This window comes from Gymnoscopelus microlampas, assembly GCF_963454915.1.
Source record: "Gymnoscopelus microlampas genome assembly, chromosome: 10".
NCBI lineage: Eukaryota > Metazoa > Chordata > Actinopteri > Myctophiformes > Myctophidae > Gymnoscopelus > Gymnoscopelus microlampas.
Window position 1 is genome coordinate 16,265,835 of NC_139947.1, and position 21,210 is coordinate 16,287,044.

A 21,210-nucleotide genomic window follows, 5' to 3' on the forward strand; every position below is an offset into this window, starting at 1 on the left:
AAACGACGAATTGACACAAAATGTATTTACATCTTTTATGATTATCTAAATCAATTAGTCTGATTAATAATGATATACTTCATCGTACAGCAGTGTTGTGCAAAAATAGCAGATCTACAAGTTCACAAGTTCATTGTAGCGGTTTTCTAAAATTTCATTTTTTTCTCCCCAAACCAGCAGAGCCTGAAAGTGTGAATGAAATCCCACACAAGAGTTTGTGTTCTTATGAGATAAAGACAATGTGGGTGTTGCTTGGGTGTGTGCACAGACAACCCCTATCTTTTAGTTAAACTTTATCGACAAAACAGATTGTTGGCCTTTCTAGTGAGTCAAGTCAGTTCTGTGGACCACAATGGAAAAAAATACTTTTGTTGTGTTTTTATCCTGGGTTATTTTTAGCCAACATGTTTGCATTATTTGTGGGTTACAGGCAGCAGTTCAAACCAACTAAAACTAATCCAATTTTTATGAAATGATTAGTTGAACCTAATTTACAGTATTTCTTTCAGTGTATAAAATGTATCCTGCGCCCTAATATTTAGCATATGAAACACTATACTATTACTATATACTTACTACACTATTATAAGTCCTCATAGGGTACTTTATTATATGAGTTAACCACATGAAACTTTAGGGTCACTATTCTGGGGGGGCGAACATTCTGCAAAAATGGTCGATCGTGAGCTTGTAGATCGACTATTTTCAGCGAAGAAGGAAAAAAGTAGGTGACCTAGCATAGACCCCTGGGGGACACCGGTGCATTAAGGCACTGTGTGGACAAAGTTTTAGGATTTTCTTAATTGACAGAATGCTGTGGTTAATAGAGCTTGTTCTTTGCTAGACGTGCCTGATTAGCGTGGAGGCACATGATAACGTGTTAGCATGCTAAATGCAGCAGAATCACATGCGACAACGACAAGCCACCTTTAAAAAGAACTGATCTCCTATAAGCTAATTAACATGGGACAGGGACTTCCAGCCCAGCAGGACATAAACATTACTTTCACAAGCATCTACCACTACCAGTGCTGTAAGTGGTTCTCAAAGTGGTCTCTGGGGACCCTCGTGGTCCTTGAGGGGGGGTTCCCACGGGGTCCCCAGCAAAACGAGGAACAGTTTATTTTCGCAAATGGAATTTAGAGAATTAATGTATGGGAATGACCATTCAGATCGTACAGTAGGTTTAACCACTTGAGCCCTATTCAAAAATGTTCAAAAATAGCCGATCTACGACATCACAACACAACGCATTGCAATGCATTGTGAGCTATTTTTGGAAATGTTTTGTCATTTTTGGAAATTATAATCTAGAGTGTAGACACTTATTATTAATATAACCAAAAAAAAGGTCTCTAATGGCGGTCCATGGCACAAAATCTTTTCAAATGGGCGTTCCGCAGCCTAATATGTATCAATTTGTTGGCCCTTGACATGAAAAAGGTTGAGAACCACTGCTTGTAAACAAAGCCCACCTGAGCTGACCCCCAGTGAAGCCACTCCCCTCTGCCACGGACCACTACTTAATGGAATGTTAATTACTATTCATGATTAACATCACAACAACAGTGTCTCAGGGGATTAAACGCGCGACAGCTGCAAACCCAAGAGACTCTCTCCTCTCGTCTCCTTGTGCCAGTATCACCACCTCCTGAATGGGAACACCACTTGACTGATTTCTCACCTGGGGCACAATTCCCCCATTTCCTTTGTCATAAAACGTGCCTCCTGTGATACTGAACTACCTGTAAACTGGTTGAACAAAGGGTTAAGTATTATGGGTGTTCCTTTTCCTCCCTCATCCCTCCCTCCTAGACCTTAAGCTCTCTCACTCTCTCCTCCCTTCCCTCTCTCTCTCTCACTACCAACAAGGAGCTTTGCTTTAGGAGACTAGAAACTACTCACTGGAAACTGGACACAAAGTAAACACTGGGAGAGAAGAGACAGTTGTCCCTGAGGGGTTAATCATCGGTGTGTGCGAGGCATCCCACCGTGGACAGGAAACTGCTGCTGACCAACAGGGTAAGTGACTCTTTATGAATGAGTTCTACATGTGTCCTTTACTAGAGGAAAGGGAAGGGCCAACTGTCATAGTGAGCAGGTCTTGCATCAGACAAGCTCCATGTGCTACACAGATACACACACTATAGTGAATTGAGTACATGGGGACCCCATTTGAAACAAGCCATTAGGCTTTCATGGGCTTTTCAATCCTATTTAGTTGACCTTGTATTTAAACTGTACTTTCATGTGCTTTTTTCTGCAAACTTCTGGCACAGTGGTTGCTGGTGTGTTATTATATTGATGGATGTTGTAGTTTTTAGATTATACAGCATGATTTTACACTCACAATTCAATTCAATGGAGCTTTATTGGCATGAGAAAACATATGTTTGCATTGCCAAAGCAAGTGTCAACATATTATAATAACTGTTGAAAATGGGGAACAGCATTGTGTAAACAGAGCTATTCAATTCAATTCAAACTATATTCCAGATACACAGGGGGTCCATAGAGTACATACAACACAACAAATACATACAAAAAAAACATAGAATCATACATAGAGGCTGACTCTCCAGTATTTACGCGGCCTGGACGAGTACCGGAGACAGCTCTTCCCAGGATTGACTATATCCTCAATAATACTGCTTCGGGACTCATCCAGTCGAGACATGAATCCATACATAGAGTGCCTTGAGAGAGCCTCACAAATGTGGATTCCACATGTTACAAACAAGTGACTGGCACTATGCCATCTAGGGACCTTACGTAGTATCCTCAGGGCATCATTTGGGAGGCATGCGTTAATCCGACAGACCTTTTCTCCGACAGACAAATAGCAATCTTTTGCAGTCACTTTGGGACAAATAGCAGCAATTTTTCTCAAAACTATTTAAATAGTATACAAAAAAAGATTCTCTTTAAATGTGTTTAAAGGTAGCAGCTCTGTTTATATGTGCAGTAGGTATAGGTCTTCTCGGGACACTCAATGGTTAGTAGTCCTTAGGGTGGTTGTATTCCATTGGCTAACCTTCTTTTATCGCAACAGTTCACAAATCTTGCTGCTGTGTTAGCACATTGTTGTATTTCTCCCAGTAGGTATGGGAGTTTTTTGTCATTGGTCATGTTTTCAAACTCATTTTGGGCGTATCTATGTCATCTGTGGGAAGTATGTGTCTCTGATGTCTTTGTATAGTGGGCAGGTGGTTAGAAAGTGTAGCTCTGTTTCCACCAAATTTTGTGTGCAGTGGGTCTGTCATCGATTGGGAGCGGGGTCTGTCTGTGGCGGCCTTTCTCTGTTGTAAGGCTGTGTTCACAGTCACACACACACACACACACACACACACACACACACACACACACACACACACACACACACACACACACACACACACACACACACACACACACACACACACACACACACACACACACACACAGCAGGATATTAAGGGTACAGTGGTTGCTAGTGTGTTATTATATTGATGGATGTTGTACAGTAGTTATTAGATTATACAGCATGAGTTTACACACACACACAAACACGTGCGTGCGTGCGTGCGTGCGTGCGACTGTGTGTTGCTACTATATATTCATTGTAACCCTGGAGTCTATATTTATTCTACTTTGTAATCAAATTTGTTCAAAAAAAGTTAGGGTTATACTTTTACGTATCGATAAGATTTCTCAAAAAAGTCAAAATTTCATGCCCTCTCTTCACTGTGATCAGTAATGTGGGAACGGCTGCTTCTTAACCAGATCCGAGTAGCATTTCCAATGTTCTCCTGTACAAAGACAGACAGCAAGGGAGCCCTTGTAACGTCTCGTAAAGTCGATTGGAACTTGCTGTTCTACGTAACATGTCACATGCAAAGAGTTTTCTTCTTTCTGGGCTGTGATTGTTGGCTGAGGGTCATGGGAACTGGGTCGGGTGTGCAGATAGCTATGAAAAGTCACGCTGAGTGACCAACCTGACCTCAGCCCAGGATGCAGGGGTCAAGTCAAACCAGTGCTTAGACTAACAACTACCTTTTAGACTGCAAGTCTATTGTTTATATCGCCATGGCCCATTGCTCTCTGCGACCACATTGTCTGCATAAATTGCACAGTGTCTTCAATGATCAGCGTGGGAATAATATGAATTCCAGTTTCATGTGAAAGCTCCTCAGGAATGACACATTGTGGCGTGAGCGTGTCCCTAGGGGCTCGGACGCAACAACCCCAGAGGTCAGCCTGACCCAGAGAGTAGGGAGGTGACCCATCATTCCCCAGAGTCTCTCCATGCCAGTTCTCTGCTGCCCGGAGCAGTTTACAAATGGACAAACTGTTCTTCTCTTCCTTAATACTGCTGCTAGAAGACGTACTGCTGCTAGAAGAAGTACTGTTGTTGTATAGTGTGTGTATGTATGCGCATGTTTTTTTAACGCGCACGCACGCACGCGCGCGCGCACGCACACGCACACACACACACACACACACACACACACACACACACACACACACACACACACACACACACACACACACACACACACACACACACACACACACACACACACACACACACACACACACACACACACACACACACACATTTATATATATTAATTACACTTGTGTACAAGATGTAACAAGAAAGACACCTTAACCATGAACCCTTGAGCTTCAAATGGATTGACATCACCCTGACTGGAGATGACAACATTTTGTGGAATCTCTCAGTTGTAACTAGACGCCTTGTTATCTGTCTATCTAACATAAGAGGCTTAAAAGTTAGGTATCACATAGGTATCACTATTTGCCAGTAAAGGCACAATGGAAGTTCTGTGAAAAACATTTTGGGAAAAGGCATTCCTGTCACTCCTGCCAGGCGAGAAAATTGATAGCGACGTGTTTCTCAATGCTACTAAATAACAAGTTTTTCCACTGGAATGCGCATAGTCATTTCAAACTGTCGTACATCAGTCCATTTTCTGCGTTAATTGTTTCTTTGTTCACTTAAATTACCAGTAACCTTGTAAGTTAAAATGGGCTGAGACCGAAGTGATTTAGGACGGCAGCTAGTCTCATCTGTATCATCGCAACTTGATTTGTGTCATTAGACTTGGCTAGAACACACATATAGTATTCATTTCAAGGGAGTATCAAGCCGGGGGAAATGTATTTCTTGCCAGTTTCTGGCAGAAGAGGGTCATTCTGAAAAGAATCTTCTATCCGTTGACTCAAACAGGATATGACATGGTTGTCTAGATCAGGAGACAGTTTGTGGGCAGGTCTACATCTGAACACCTGTATTCAACTATTCATAGGAAATATAGCCGATCTACAAGCAGATCTGCAGTCTTTTTGCTGTTACCTCTGGAAACTCTGTTGTCTGTTGGATTTGATTCGCAGAATTCAGTTTGAAACAAAAACACAGACGTACCTACCACTCCAAAACGAATGCTGCAGGGTCATAACGTTGAGGTTGGCACACCGTTTGAGAGCCACTGGTCAGGAACAATGCTCAAAATGCATGGTTCCAGCCTGTTGACTGACTGTTGTGCATGGTGCACAAGTGTGGATTGAACATGGGCAGAGGTAGGCCTAGCGCCTAGCTACCACCCTGTGAGTTTAGGGCTGGAATCTAATAGCAAACAATGGAAAAAATGCAAGATAAGTACAACAGTCCTGGGTACATGTCCTGTACACTATATAAATGTTGGACAAGGGCTGCCTGCAACTATCGATTATTTTCTTGGTGATTATCTGTCGATTGCTTTTTCGATTAATTGTGTGTTTTCTTTTATAATTTGTATTCTTTTTTATTTATCAACAACAAAATCGATCTTACTGATTAACCACCCAAGCCCTATTTTCTGCCAAGCCCTTAACAGTGTCGCACAGAAATGGCAAAAATACCAGACCCACAAGCTCACAATGTGTCGTAGTGTGACACCTTGCGAGCTTGTAGATCTGGTATTTTCAGTATAAAACATATATACACAAATATTTCCCCCAGAAATCGATATTTGTTTTTTTATTAAAATCAATTCTCTATTATGTTTTATAATCAATTACATTGATTAGTTTGATTAACTGTTTCACCCCTACTGTACTATATGTGGGATGACAACCTGGTTTTGGTATTAAATGACTGGCCCATACCAGCATAAAGCCTTATACTTAGTCGTTGTGTGATATAGTTGAGAATCGGTTATTTTCGGCAAGAAACAAAGTTTAAATTAGGCTCTAGCCTGCCAAAGAATGAGAAGTTGGTTATAGTCATTGAATTATAGAATGAGTTCATGACCAAATGTCAGAAGTTCTCCTCACACAATTTGGGCATTTAGCAGACCCTCTTAATCCAGAGCGATTTACAGTGAGCAAGGTAAACACAAGGTAATACATCAAATAGATAGTGATCTAGGGTCAAAGGTAACCCAAGAAACTATAGGATGCCAGGTCAACAAATGAACCTGGCATTTTCTAAATAACAGGCTAAATTACATTTTAACGTTTGTATAAGCCTGCAAGGTCTTCAAGGCTAGGGCAGTGGGCTCATACCTGTATTTTAATCAGAACTCTCCTCCTCCTTGTATTTGAATCAGAACTCTCCTCCTCCTTTCCTTACAGGTTCAAGGTCCCAGTCCTCTCAATCACATTAAAGTCTTCAAAATCATCCCACCTTAAAAGATAAGAAATGGAGCTAACGAAAATGAATGGACACAGCAAGGATGATGGGTAAGTTTAGTTTTTGTTTCCTTTATCAGGTTCCCTGTTAGCTACAGGACTGGTTTCAGCAACTTTTTCATGTCAAGGACCCCCAAATGTATATGCATTTCCAAAATGTTCAAAAATAGCAGATGTAAAAGCTCACAGTGTGGCACAAAGTGACGCGATGTGAGCTTGTATATCTGCTATTTTTGAATAGCCAACATAGAAATGGATAAAGTGGTTAAAATGATTGTGATGCTGTATTAACACATTTAGCTGGGGACGCCCTGGAACCCTGGGGGTCCCCAGACCCCACTTTAAGAACCGCTGAGCTACAGCATTGCAGCAGCAATTCTTAGGGTTCATGAAAAACTTCACATGCTTTACGTTGTTTTTTTGAGAGGGACAATATATATATATTAATGAACAAGGCATTCAATGTCAGTACATATGGTACTGTACAGTAGAATTCAGTGTAAATATACACTCCAGTAGGAGTTATCAAGAACACAAATTTTCATCCATAGTCCCCGATATGTAATAATAAAACAGAATACAAAACATGTTCAACAAGGGTACAGTGTATAAATAAAACTAGAATTGAATATAACACTCAAAGTCTGTTTTAACAGACTTTGAGTGTTAATACAGTGGCACAGTGTACCAATGTAACCATATAACTTGGATCATAATACGTAACATTACAAAATAAACTGGACAAAAACTAGAAACATACACACGATACTCCTGACAATATACAATAATCAAAATATAAGAATCAAATTACCACCAGTGATGGGTAAGATTCCTTTAAATACTTTTCCTTAGTTTACTGATAACCAGACTTACTGTAAGTCTGAGGTTGTTGAGCAGTAGTGATGGATATGTAGATATTATCACAACACAAACCAAATAGATAAAATCCTGGCCAGGGAGGTTTGTCACCGGATACAAAGCTTATGTTTCTACAGCAGTCTTTGTGCCGTATGTGTTTTGGTCTAAATATTCATTTTCCGTTCATTTTCTTTCTAGATTTGACGGGCTGGAACGTATGGCTGACCGTGATGAATTTCTTCCAAGTAAAAGTGGCGAGAAGAAAGAAATGCACTTCACAGATGTGAGTAATTTGGCACTTGTTTTGTTGAATCATTTAAAAGAAACCAGTTTGACAGGTGAGAAATGCAAGTCTTTTTGATGTGTTATATTATTCATCCACATCAGTGGCTAACAGGGGCGCCGATATTTATATGCTCTAGCGGGTGCCCAACCTGGCACACATGCACGTGTGCCCCGTTTGCGCGTGTGCGAAAAAGTTTGCGGGTTTTGGCCGGATAATTTACTTTTTGGGGGGGGTTTTGTAGCTTTATTTCGGTTAATTCGGTTTATTCAGTGGCGATCTGAACCAGGCGATCTGATTTAAAAAAACATTTTTTTTTTTTGACCAGCACCCAGTGGGTGCTCCTCACCCACAGTGGGTGCTTTAGCCCCGAGGCACCCACACTATCGGCGCCCTTGGTGGCTAAGGTGATGTGTGGTTCAGCAATAGTGCCTGACTGATGCCATATGATCCTGATCCCTAGACCACCAATTACCGATGTTTAAACATTTAAAAAAAGAAGTAACTATTACTTCAATACGTTTTAAATGAAGTATACACTTTTATATATATATTAAACTTAAATAATTGAAAAGATTTAACTTTAATTATACAATGAACAATCAAACAAGTAAATATAAATTACACAAAATTAACTGTATTTTAACCACATATTAAGCTCTATTCAAAGATTTTCTAAAATGATTAGCTTTACACAGTGAGACGACATAACACAATACCGATGTTGTAAAAAAAGGTCAACTGATGACCGATATATCGGCCAAAGCGACATATCTGTCGGGCTCTATTTACCAATACATCTTTAGGCGTAAGATGCCAGTTTCATATACATTGACGTGGATCACGAGATGAATGTATTGTTTTGAACTCTTTGGCCTCTGCAGTTTGAGGGGAAGACGTCATTTGGAATGTCCATATTTAACCTCAGCAACGCCATAATGGGCAGTGGAATCCTGGGACTGGCGTATGCGATGTCTAACACCGGAATCATCCTGTTTTTGTGAGTACACAAGCCAAACCTCCCATCCCACACAGGGCTATACTGTAAGTGTATGTGTTTTGTGTTTTCTGCATAGTTGGGGTTTTCCCATGCCAAGGATCCCCACATAGCCACAGAGTCTGGAATCTACATGCTCACAATGTGTCGCGTTGCAATGAGTTGTGAGCTTGTACATCTGCTATTCTCGATTATTTTAAATGTCTTTACAAGGACATGACCAAAATGAAAGTGGTTAAACTGGCACAGTAATTTTGATTGATTGAATATTTCATTAGGCAAACAATGTAAAACAGCACAGTTACATTTAAAATACTTTGTCTAACAGGTCCGTTCATAAAAGTCCTTGCGGACTTGTTTCCAATGAGGGCCTTGGTATTCAATTCATATACATATATAGTGGCACCACAGTTCAAATATCATTACAAAAAAAAACAGCAAAAAAGATAACACTATGTACAACAAAAAAATTGTACATAGTCTTTAATTCAATTTGAATTGAAATATCTATCCATCTATCTATTAAAGAAAACCTGGGTCATAGCGTTGTTTGTGAGAGAATGTATAAGTCCGGTCCAGGTTCTCAACATGTCCTGTGGCAGCCAAACATGATGTTGATTTACATAGAGCCGCTGTGCTGTATATAGTCTGCATGGTGATGATGATGATGCACCAACTCAGGAGAATATCCAGACCATAACACACTGTACCCTCTGCTCGCCAGTCCATCCATCAACTGAAACTCGTGTTTACTTACTAGAATAGGGCACAATTGTTTGTTTGGTGTGTGTTTGTTTAAGTGTGTGCGTGTGCGTGTGCGTGTGTGTGTGTGTGTGTGTGTGTGTGTGTGTGTGTACACGTGGGCGCATGTGTGTCAGACAGACTGACAGCAACAACAACTGCTGTCTTGAGCAGGCAGCCTGATCTATCAGCGCGTATATTAGCTCTCACATATGCTCTGAGGTTTAGAAGGAGTTAAATATAGCTCACTCATAGTGATCAGATCAAAGGCACAGACACACACACACACCTGCCTGGATCAGCCCTGGCAGCGGGGGGTGGAGGGGGGAGGGAGACAGGCTGGCAGGCCAGTCAGATGCGTCATCAACTAATCTTCAGCACTTTATATGTCTGATGCAGTATCTCTGCAGTATGAGGTGAATTAACAGATTGATGTTGCCATATTGAAGCTAACTAAACAACATGTAGGTTTAGCTCTCCTAAACCAGTGGTTTTCAACAATGTTCATCAAATTGACATGTATTTGACCCCAGGCAGGGTCAAATACATGTCTAAGAGAGAGATAACATTTGTGTTGTCAAAACTTTATAAATTATGAATTATTAAAAAAAACTGATACAAGCTCACAATGTGTCACATTGAGATGTTTTGTGAGCTTGTAGATCGGCTATATTCAAATTGTCACACCAGTATAAAATAGGTTTAAAGTGGTTAAAGAGATTTTGATGTTACCTTAATTTAGCTGGGGACCACCGGGAATAACCTCAAGGACCACTGGTGGTCCCCGGACCCCACTTTGAGAACCACTTAAACAAATGTAATAATTATTTGCAGTTCGTTTAATGGTCTGATTATGTGTTGCAGAATTCTGTTGGTGTCCATTGCTCTTCTGTCAGGCTATTCCATCCATCTGCTCCTGAAGAGTGCCGGAGTTGTCGGTGAGTCATCAATAAACATCATAACTGATCAGTAAACATAGAACCGATCAATAAACATCAACATATCGAAACCTTGAACACGATAACTACAACTAAAATTAAGTTAGCATCCACACTACACTGAAGAACAATAAAGTTATGTTAACGGTGCATCAAATACGCACTGCACAGTCCAGTGGTGTCAGAGCCCACACGGAGTGAGAAAGAGGGAGAGAGAGATCTCCGCCTCCGTGGTGCGAAAGACGGGATACAAATATGGATAATCTGATTCATTATTAATTATAAGGAGGTGAGCCTACCTGCGGTAATGCCAGCTAACCTAAGCTATTCATAATCGTCTCCTCATCTCCGTTAATAACAAAACTTTGGGTGAGTGAGATTGCATCCCAGATGTCCTTCTGATGGATTTTGAATGACTGTCAATGTTTCTATCATTCACAAAATCGTGCTGAAAGTGATCCAAACGATATGGTGTATGAGTATCGTTGTCATTTTAAAAGGGACATATCGTGATTGTTATCGTGCTTGGGGTGAATGGCCTGATCTACAGATCTACAAGCTTGCGTTGTGATGTGATGGGTAGTGACGGGTAGTGAACTTGTAGATTGGCTATTTGTGCTATTTCTAACAAAAGTTTAAAGTAAAAGTGGTTAAGTCTGTGGGTTTTTATAAATATTTAACCAATGAAAAGTATTAACAAGAGATTGTGACTAAATACTACCAACGGATCCAACTACATTGGATCCATTGGAACAGAGGATGTTTTTTTGTTTTTTTTTAAGCAACAGTTTTGGAAACCGTTGCTGTCGGTGGAAAAGATGTAGAAGATGTAAACTAGCTTAATGTAACAAGGTGTAAACTAGCGTATAACTATTTCCGGTCTATCTATTTCTGTCACGCAATACATATTTGTACATTTGTCCCTTGTCAAATAAACAAAACAAAACTAGTCAACAACCAGTAGTCAAGAATGTCAGCCTTCATTGCTGTTCTAACACATAAATACGATGTCTGTGTGATTTGTAGGCATTCGGGCCTATGAGCAGCTTGGGAACCGGGCTTTTGGACACCCAGGCAAAATTGTGGCTGCCAGCATCATAACCGTACACAACATCGGAGGTACTGGAGCGTTACCGTGCAATTTGATGTCGTCTGCGTAGAGTTCCTGGACATCATCTCAATGAAATGCTGCATTTGTGAAAACGCTTGTGTTTTTTTCCCTTTCTTCCAGCAATGTCCAGCTACCTCTTCATTGTTAAGTCTGAGCTCCCACTGGTCATCCAGGCTTTCCTTGGTAAAACTGAGAACACAGGGTGAGAATTCACATTCAGCACTGATTAATCAACACATTAAAACAAACATTTTTTTCTTTCTTTTTCCCCTCCTGGCGCCCCCTTGCACCCCCTGTGTGGATCCCCACATTCACCATGACATGTTGCATTCTGACCGTCTTTCCATCTGTCTGTCCATCTGTGTGTCTGTGTGTCTCTTAGAGAGTGGTTCTTGAATGGAAACTATTTGATCATGATTTGTAGTGCTTCCATCATCCTGCCACTGGCTCTCATGAAACAGCTTGGTATGTTCTCCCATCAACACCTCCATGCATTACCATCTCTATCATCATCTACATTGTCTAGTCTTCGTTATAATTTATTTTTACCTTTGCCACGTTACGTTGATAACACTTGATTATTGTTAACATCATGCTGAATGGGTGGTGTTGCAGGTTACCTGGGCTACACCAGCGGTTTCTCCCTCTCCTGCATGGTGTTCTTCCTCATCTCGGTGAGTCTACACACAACATTGGTCATCGTAGTAGAACGCAGTGCCATGTGTACGCTGTTAAACAAATTAGAACAAAAATGTTCACCTATGACATGCCCAAAATACATACTGTACGCCAGGTTGAAAGTGGTTAACCGAAGGGTGTCCGTGTCCCACCAGGTGATTTATAAGAAGTTCAATATCCCATGTCCGCTCACTCCGCTGGACGGCGCCTATACCACCAATACAAGCTCCTGGTTGGACGAGGACCTCCCTGGCGTCAACGGGACAGTGATTGACGACTCCTGTGAGGCCAAGATGTTCACCATGAACTCACAGGTTAATATCCGTAGTTCTCAAACCTTTCCATTCACAGGTTAATATCCATAGTTCTCAAACCTTTCCATTCACAGGTTGATATCAGTAGTTCTCAAACCTTTCCATTCACAGGTTGATATCAGTAGTTCTCAAACCTTTCCATTCACAGGTTGATATCAGTAGTTCTCAAACCTTTCCTTTCACAGGTTGATATCAGTAGTTCTCAAACCTTTCCACTCACAGGTTAATATCCATAGTTCTCAAACCTTTCCATTCACAGGTTGATATCAGTTGTTCTCAAACCTTTCCATGTCAGGGACCCCCAAATTAATTCTCATTTGAAAACCTTTTTTTTATATGGCAGCTCTACAAGCTCACAACGTGTCGCATTGAGATGCATTGTGAGCTTGTAGATCGGCAATTATCAAATAGCTGATGTGTATAGGGTTAAAGTGGTTAATGGCATAGTAGGTTTTTACATAACAAAACAATAAATACTTTTGTTTGTATAATAATAATAATAATAATTTCCCTTAAAACAGCAGTTATCAGCCACCTGGAGTAGTGTGGTGGTGTTTACCTGCAGAAACACATTGCCCTCTCGCTTCATTTTGGTGTTTTCACCATTTGTTTTGGTAGACACTAGACAGGGACGCTTTGGGGCAACTAAAACAACCAGCAAAGACACCAAAATACAGAGGGCAATGTGTTTCTGCAGGTAAACACCACCACACTACTCCAGTGGCTCATGACTGCTGGTATGAGGGAAATGATGGGTAAAATAACCTATATAGTTTTGTTATGTAAACACAGGGAAAAATTACATACCAGGCCTTTAAACTGATTTTAATGCTAAATTAACACATTTGGCTGGGGACCCCCTGGAACCTCCTCGAGGACCCATGGGGCTCCCCAGACCCCACTTTGAGAACCACTGGGTTATATAATATAAACACGGTTCTAGTAGAGCAAGTTCATTCTGCACTAAATCACATGTCAGGTGATGCACAGCAGGTGATCCTGTATCCGCCGCAGGTCACACATTACACCAGTACTGGCTGCATTACATTGGTTACCCATTGACTGCAATAAATAATACATTTTTCCTACCTCAGACTTGAAATGCTGCACAGACGTCTTCTCAGTTTGCTGTTCCTCATGTGGATTGTTTGTATTTGTCTTTCCAGACGGCGTACACCGTCCCCATCCTGGCATTCGCCTTCGTCTGTCATCCTGAGGTCCTCCCTATCTACACAGAACTCAGAGAGTGAGTCCACACCATAGAGCAGTGTTTCCCAAACATGGGTTGTGATCTTACAGATCTTTTATTAGTCTTTTACTTTTGCTACCAATGTATTTTTGTTTTGTTTTAGTTTTAGTTTAAAATGATTTTCATATACTTTTTCCCCCCAACATAAACTTTTTTTTTTTTACAATAGCCCATCTACAAGATCATATTTTTTTGTTGATTTTTCCTCATTATTTCGTAAATCCGGGGTTGAGATCTCAAGCTATAAAAGGTTTGAGACCCCCTGTCTTAGAGCTCCCTAACAAGGAAACAAATCTGTCCCAAGTGCGCCCCCTGCAGTACATTCACAATAAGGCTGTCTATTGGAAAGAACTGTCCATATGACACTAGCCTATCATGATACAGGGGTTCCGATTCAATTTATTGCGATACTTTAAGCAAGGCGATATATTGCTATTAAAAACTATCAAATCTAATTTGAGGAAAACTATCATAATATAAATAACACACAACCATATGCATAAAATCAGAGTTTAAAAGTGTACAGTTTTTTATGCAATCACAACAGAGGGAACTGTATTTATTCAGCATAGTCTAATATTATAGAATAGTTTTTGTGCAATCTGAGCAAAGGATTAACGTTTGCCTATATCAGCAAAAAAAAAGAAAAGTAATCAATAGTGTTTTTGAGAATCAATACAGTATTGCAAAACATAATAATCTCGATACGCAAGTGTATCCAGATTTTCTTACACCCCTAATTTACACACATGCAAGGAAAGGATGAAGGTTTCCCTGTTGGCTAATACAGTTCCTGTGATAACATCTCAATGCAGTGCTACCAAGAAACGCATGCAGACCATCGCCAACCTCTCCATCCTGGCCATGTTCGTCATGTACCTGCTAACCGCTCTCTTTGGCTACCTCACGTTCTACGGTAAGTCGCTACGTGCCTCCTCAAGCCTTATTTATAGTTATTTATACAAAAATAGCCAATATACAAGCTCACAACGCAACACGGTGTGACGCGTTGTGAGCTTGTAAATCGGCTATTTTCAGTGTGCGTGTGCGACACTGGCGTGCAGATAAGTATTCCTGTCACTGACAATCATATGGATTGATGACGTCATGTGTTGTGTCAGTTTGAGTGAAAAGCCAGGGCTTTGTGTGTTTCTCTGTGTGCAGTTGCAGTGGAGTCAGAGCTGTTGGCGACCTACAGCAAAGTGGACCCGTTGGACACGCTGATCCTCTGCGTGCGTCTGGCCGTGCTGGTGGCCGTCACTCTGACCGTCCCCGTGGTTCTCTTCCCGGTGAGACACACCTTCACCTAACAACACACATGTCAGTCAGTCACGCACAGCATTCAAGTTTCATTTATTCTAGTTTGACAAGGCACTGTTTTTAACCCATGAAGACCTGAGGCCGATTCCACAAATGCCTTCTAAATCAGTAGTTCTCACACTTTGAAGCTCATACTTCGTGCCGCGCTGCAAGCTTGTACATCTGCTATTTTTTAATAGCCAACGCAAAAATCTAAAATGACAGATGCCAGATTTTAACACTTTCAGCCCGTTGCCCCTATATTGGGCATGTCATTATAGGCAACACATTAAAAAATGTTCAGATATAGCTGATCTACAGTTTCACAACGTGTTGTGGTACGATGCATTGTGAGCAAGTAGATCAGCTATTTTTGGTATTTTCACACAACACTGTCGTTTTTAAGTATAAAATAAGGCTTAAGTGGTTACATCCACCAACACCGTAAGCAGACATCCAACAACATAACTTATGTAGAAGAAAAGGGTATTTTTGCACATCAAAATGTAATTGAAAAATGTAATTGGAATCACAATGTTTGGGTCCAGAGACCATCATCAGATTATCTTGATAAAATGATTATCTTGATAAGATAACCTGATGAAGAAACGTTGTGATTCCCATTACATTTTTATTTTCAAGAACGAAGACAGTGTCTTTTCTTCTACGTTGGTCAGCCCTTGGTCTTCTCCTATGCACCTGTCGATCTTCAGGTGCACAAGAGTTTTGCTTGTTTAAATTATGTCAAGGCCCTTCGATAAAAGCAGCAATAATAATAGATTAACAAAGGATTGGAAGATGTATGAAATATTGACAAAGACTAAAACCCATGTGTGTAAACACACAATAGTTATCTTCTCTTTTTTTGTAAAGCCTTGTTTTTGTTTCAGTTAACTGAAATGCTGTTTTTTTTATATTGTGCAGTTAGTTATGTACCATGATCAACCTGGAGTGACCCTATATTCCACTGGAAGTTCTTTGAATTGGCTCCTACCTACTGTAGAGTCTAGACTCCAGCTTGACTTTGAGGAATTCCGTTAAAATGCAAACGACAAAGTGCAGGCAAAGTCAAAGTGATATCAAATTAAAGATTGTTTAAAAATAACCATAAATGGGGGTGAGAGGGAGGAGGGCCTTCACTCATCAAAGAACCTTCATTGAATACACATGTTAATGTCTAAACCCCCCTCATTCACACATTAATTCAGTGTCATTTTCTCAGACTGAGGCGTTGTTTTGAAGTGGTGGTTAATGGTTGTAAATGTACTGTACACACACAGCGAATTACAACTTGTTAATCAGTTCAGAGTCGGATGCTTCTTTTTGGAATAATGTGCGTCAGAGACGAGCCCCCCAACGAGTGCCAACTCTTCTGGATACCATAACAGAGGGAGGCAAACGTGGGTTTATGCAAAAGACAAAAAGAGGAATGGGGAACATAGCTCCCCCTAGAGGACAACGGCTGGTATTACACACAGGCCAGATACATGGTAGTCTCACGTTGCCAGACAATTATTCCACAATCTCCAAATGCTATATAGAGTCTGGAACTGCACCTCCCGAAATCCGAGAGAGGAAGCTGGCACTTCCGTTCACGAAAATATTTTAAAACATCTTTACATTATATTTTTAATTTCCATTTCTGCTAAGCAGCAAGCTGTATATACTTAGATGATTTTGATTTATATTAGGTTAAATGTGCACGACTGTAAAGACGAAACGGAAGTGGGGAGGAGGCTTCACGTCCGCTTTATATTTTAATCATGATCAGAGCTTCTGAGTTCCAGACTGTATGACCGGACATATTTGAAAATTGCGGGAGGCAACAGTCTATCCACGCGAGACTAGATACATGGTGTCTCACTGCAGACTGCACCATCATGACACATTGAATTTCACATGAATATCTAATGGAATGGAAGGATCTTCCCTTCATGGAATGATGAAGGGAAGATTTTGGTGGTCAAAGATGAAGGGCACTATGACTAAGTCAGACATGATGTAAACTGCAAGAGGTTACATCATACAACCGCAATATTTCTTATTTATGCCGCTTTCACTACCTTATTTTACAGTATATACTCTCCCAAGATTTCTTCCTCTTTTCTTCCTGTCAAGGGTTTTTCCAATGGAGTTTTTCCTTGCCCCGTTGAGGTTGAAAGGACAGTGCAAGTCGTATGGTTGTATTTGTTGATCTCATTATTGCTTGCTTTTGTTGAAGGGTTGAATATTGAAATAGTCAAATGGGAGTACCGTGGACTAATGCATATCAAACTGGGGGTTCCTTGAAATGAATAAGGTTGCGAATCATTTTAGTAGTACACACTGGCCTGTGTCACATCAACGGTCTGGGTTGTATTTATGTCAACAATACACAGCCCTGCATCAAGGCTGGAAGACAACATTGTTTTCCATCTATATGGGGATGTCATATTGTCTCTCTCCGTCTTCCCTCAGATCCGCCGGGCGCTGCTCCAGATCCTGTTCCCAGACAAGCCCTTCCACTGGGCCAGGCACATCATCATCGCCATCTGCCTGCTCATCATTGTCAACATACTCGTCATCTTCGTGCCCTCCATACGAGACATCTTTGGCCTCATAGGTAAACATTCCGCAGGCGCAGAACGGCTTCCCTCCCCGTTCTCTTTGCGTATAGAAAAATGTCTGCAGTAATTTACTGTGTTCAGTCTCGTTTACTTCTGTTCTGCGTTCTCCATCCTTTGGATGTTCAGGAGCCACTTCTGCCCCGAGCCTCATCTTCATCCTCCCTGGAGTCTTCTACATCAGGATTGTTCCAGAAGAGCAGGAGCCTTTGTTGTCTAGACCCAAAATCCAGGTAATTTGCTCATTGCATACATTTTTCTAGTACTATTTTAGCTATAGTGACATCACACCCTACAAGGAATGCAAATATAGGGAAAGGGAATCAACATCACATGAGTGTATTGGAAGTGCAAACAAAGGCGCTTCTATCATAGATTTGGCTCCTTTTTGTGGCTCGGGAGAAATAAATCTTTCATGTTGCAGGTCCCTGCACTATGATACCTAACCATAGTTTTGCGCTAAAAATATATCGCTGTGTTATTTGCACCTCCAAGATAATGGCGTATGGTTGTTTCCGTGACAACATTATCAGTACCTTATGGGAGCCATATCTATGTAATCCAATAATATGATTGGGAAATCAGCCATTCTGCATAACGAGTACTTTTATGTTTAGTAGGCTACTGTAAGTATATACTAGTACTACTCAAGTAACATTTTTAATGCAGGACTTTTACTTGTAACAGAGTATAGTATTTCTATAATACCTCCTCCACCACTGCTTCTAACTGCGTTCTGTTCTTGTCAACAGGCTGCCGTCTTCGCTGGACTGGGGGTTATATTCATGGTGATGAGTTTGTCCTTCATCATCATCGACTGGACGACCGGGGAGTCTCGAAGTGGAGGCGGTCACTAACCATAAGACTGAAGTGACACATGAACAGGATGCCAAACCAAAAGCTCTCTCAGTCATTAAATTACCCCCAACCTGCCCGGTACTCAACCAAAGCCAAAGAACTGAGGCAAAAGAAGGCACATTTGGCCTCACCAGAGAAGGGATGATGTGATGATCCTTCCCCCAACAAGAAAAGTTTGGACATTCGGTGGGAGGCAGAGTAGGTCAGAGCACACCGATCCAAGAGAACACAAAGCAAATTGTGTTCCATTAACAAATACTGCGGGCTCACGTTACGGATGTTTTGGAAACGTTTAATCGAGATGTCGGGAAAGACGGCAGGTTTACAGCTGAATAAAGAAAAGCAAGATGAACGATGAGAGGAAAGAGTCAGAGACGGAGACTTTGAAATAACAGGAAGGAACCCAATGGAAATTCCATTTTCGGAGAGACAGTGGTGCTTTGTATTGAATAGCTCCATCACTGCCACAGTCATTCTTATCCATGTTACTGTAAAGTCATGCTGTGTAACTTCAGTTAAGTTAATTAATGTATTTATTTATTACATTTTTAAGTTAATACGTACCATTTCTGACCATGTTGTTCCTTTCCAAAATATCCTCAGCATTCGCTTTGGTGCGGTACTTCCGTGGCTTTGTTTTGAACTGAATTCTGGGAATTGAAGTTCTAACAGACCATAGACAGATGCTGACACCAGAGCTACCATACGTATAGGTGTTGCCAAAAAAACTACAAAAATCAATGTTACACAGTATGTACAGTAACCACTTATACACCTACATACTAGTTGACCCGAGTCCCTCAGGGGTCTATACTTGGCTGCCTCCTGTTTTCGCTCTACACTTTAACATCTTCGCCGAAAATACGCATTGCACTGCAACGCGTTGTGAGCTTGTAGATTAGATATTTTCACTGAATGCTCACCCCAGAATAGGGATACTTATACTATGGGCCCTGGGCGCCTCCACACACTGATTAGACTTCTTCTCAGCTCCCCCCAGTCACGGTGCTCAATGGAGAAGGTGGATATATAAAGCAATGAATGTTCTGAGCTGCAGTCATGGCATTAATTTCTCCATTAATTCAATAATAATGCTTTACTGTATGTCGCTTACGTCATCGTTGTGTGTCGCAGTGCAAGTAACGTTTTTGGACAGTTTGATGTCCAAATTGAGCGGTTAGAGTGTCCAGGCAGAGACATCTTTTGAAATCGGATTTGAATCACATTTCAAACCACTTAGGAATGTGACTCAAATCGCAAAAAAATATGCTTTTGTACTGTTCAGACTTTATAAAAAACAATCTGATTCCAATCAGGAAAGGCAAAAAAATGTGATTTGGGCTGGCAGCACGAACATAGCATTAGCTGTTAATCAAGCAAGGTCTGTACATGCCCACACAGTGCCGAGAAGAGGTCTAATCACCACCTGCCTGCAATTCCACTTTTAATGCAGTAGCAAATCAATCTGATATTGTGGCACCTTCCAAAAAGGTCCCATAATTCTGGGAATTTGCTCTCTTTTGTACTAAACAAGAGTACATTTCACTCCGTCCATCCATTTTTACTTTGTGATAGTCTCATGAAATTGACTTACTGTTACTCTGGCTGACCTCAGTGATTCAGTGTAATCACAGTATATCGTGTATATTACCACACTACCGAATCCAGTCTACCAAAGAATGACATTTTTTCAAGGGGAGGATTTTTAATTGTGTTGAATATGTTATTCTTTTTTTTATTGTTCTACACTTAACTATTGATAACAAAAATTGTGAAGTTCATTACCTTGAGCGTGACATACTATGAATCAAGTTTATCGCTATTTTGCTGTGGACACTCGTAATAAACTCAAACTCGTAATACTTGAAAAGGCAGACCAGACCTGTGGCACAATATGTATGTGATTCTGAAACAACTGTTTAAGGGTCACACATTAGTGAGCAGAAGTAGAAGAATGGTTCCTACTTCATACTCTTGAAGACTCTTGTGTACATATCTGTTAAAAGAACCAAAGAATGAGGAATGAGAACAGGACATCAGATCCGGGTAGCGTGAAATATGCGCTCTACAATTTACTTATGCTATATACCAGTGGTTCTCAAACATTTTCATGTCAAGGACCCCCACATTTAAAACAAATGTACAGTATATGGCCACAAATCCTCATTTTGAAAATATGTTGTTGTGCCAGGGACACCCATATGAGATTTTTCTAAAATAGCTGGAAAATAAAATAGGCCTAAAGTGTTTAAACTGTGTCTCATTTAGCTGGGGACCCCTTGGATTGGAACCCCCTCAAGGGCCCCAATTTGCGAACCACTGCTATATAGAATGAAGGCCATTTCAGAATAAAATGTCCTTAAAACATAAGACTTAAAATATATTTAGGCTTTGTCCTGTACATTTGTAAATTAATTTCAGTATTGTGACCTGTCAATAAAGATCCGTGTTTGCCATTTGTACCTAATGCTTTTTTTTATTGTGCTTTTATATTGCATTTATTCGTTTATTATTGTGTACCGAAAGAGAAACAATGGATAAAATACCCTAACCGCTTATCATTCCTCTGCAGTAAAGTGTAGCCAAAAAGAGGAAGAACAACAACA

The 21,210-nt window shown here is 40.7% G+C and overlaps 1 protein-coding gene across 1 annotated transcript; it reads left to right on the forward strand.

The window, feature by feature from the left end:
* The first annotated feature begins 1,871 nt into the window (after window positions 1-1,871).
* slc38a5a (solute carrier family 38 member 5a) lies at window positions 1,872-21,053 on the forward strand. The gene is made up of 16 exons (XM_084069721.1): window positions 1,872-2,022; window positions 6,619-6,726; window positions 7,732-7,816; window positions 8,701-8,816; window positions 10,419-10,492; window positions 11,519-11,611; window positions 11,724-11,805; window positions 11,986-12,068; window positions 12,219-12,277; window positions 12,437-12,595; window positions 13,762-13,841; window positions 14,660-14,760; window positions 15,009-15,133; window positions 17,601-17,745; window positions 17,876-17,979; window positions 18,499-21,053. Exons 2-16 carry the CDS (start codon window positions 6,686-6,688, stop codon window positions 18,601-18,603), a joined length of 1,452 nt encoding a protein of 483 aa, XP_083925847.1. The 5' UTR covers window positions 1,872-2,022; window positions 6,619-6,685; the 3' UTR covers window positions 18,604-21,053.
* The last annotated feature ends 157 nt before the right edge of the window (window positions 21,054-21,210 follow it).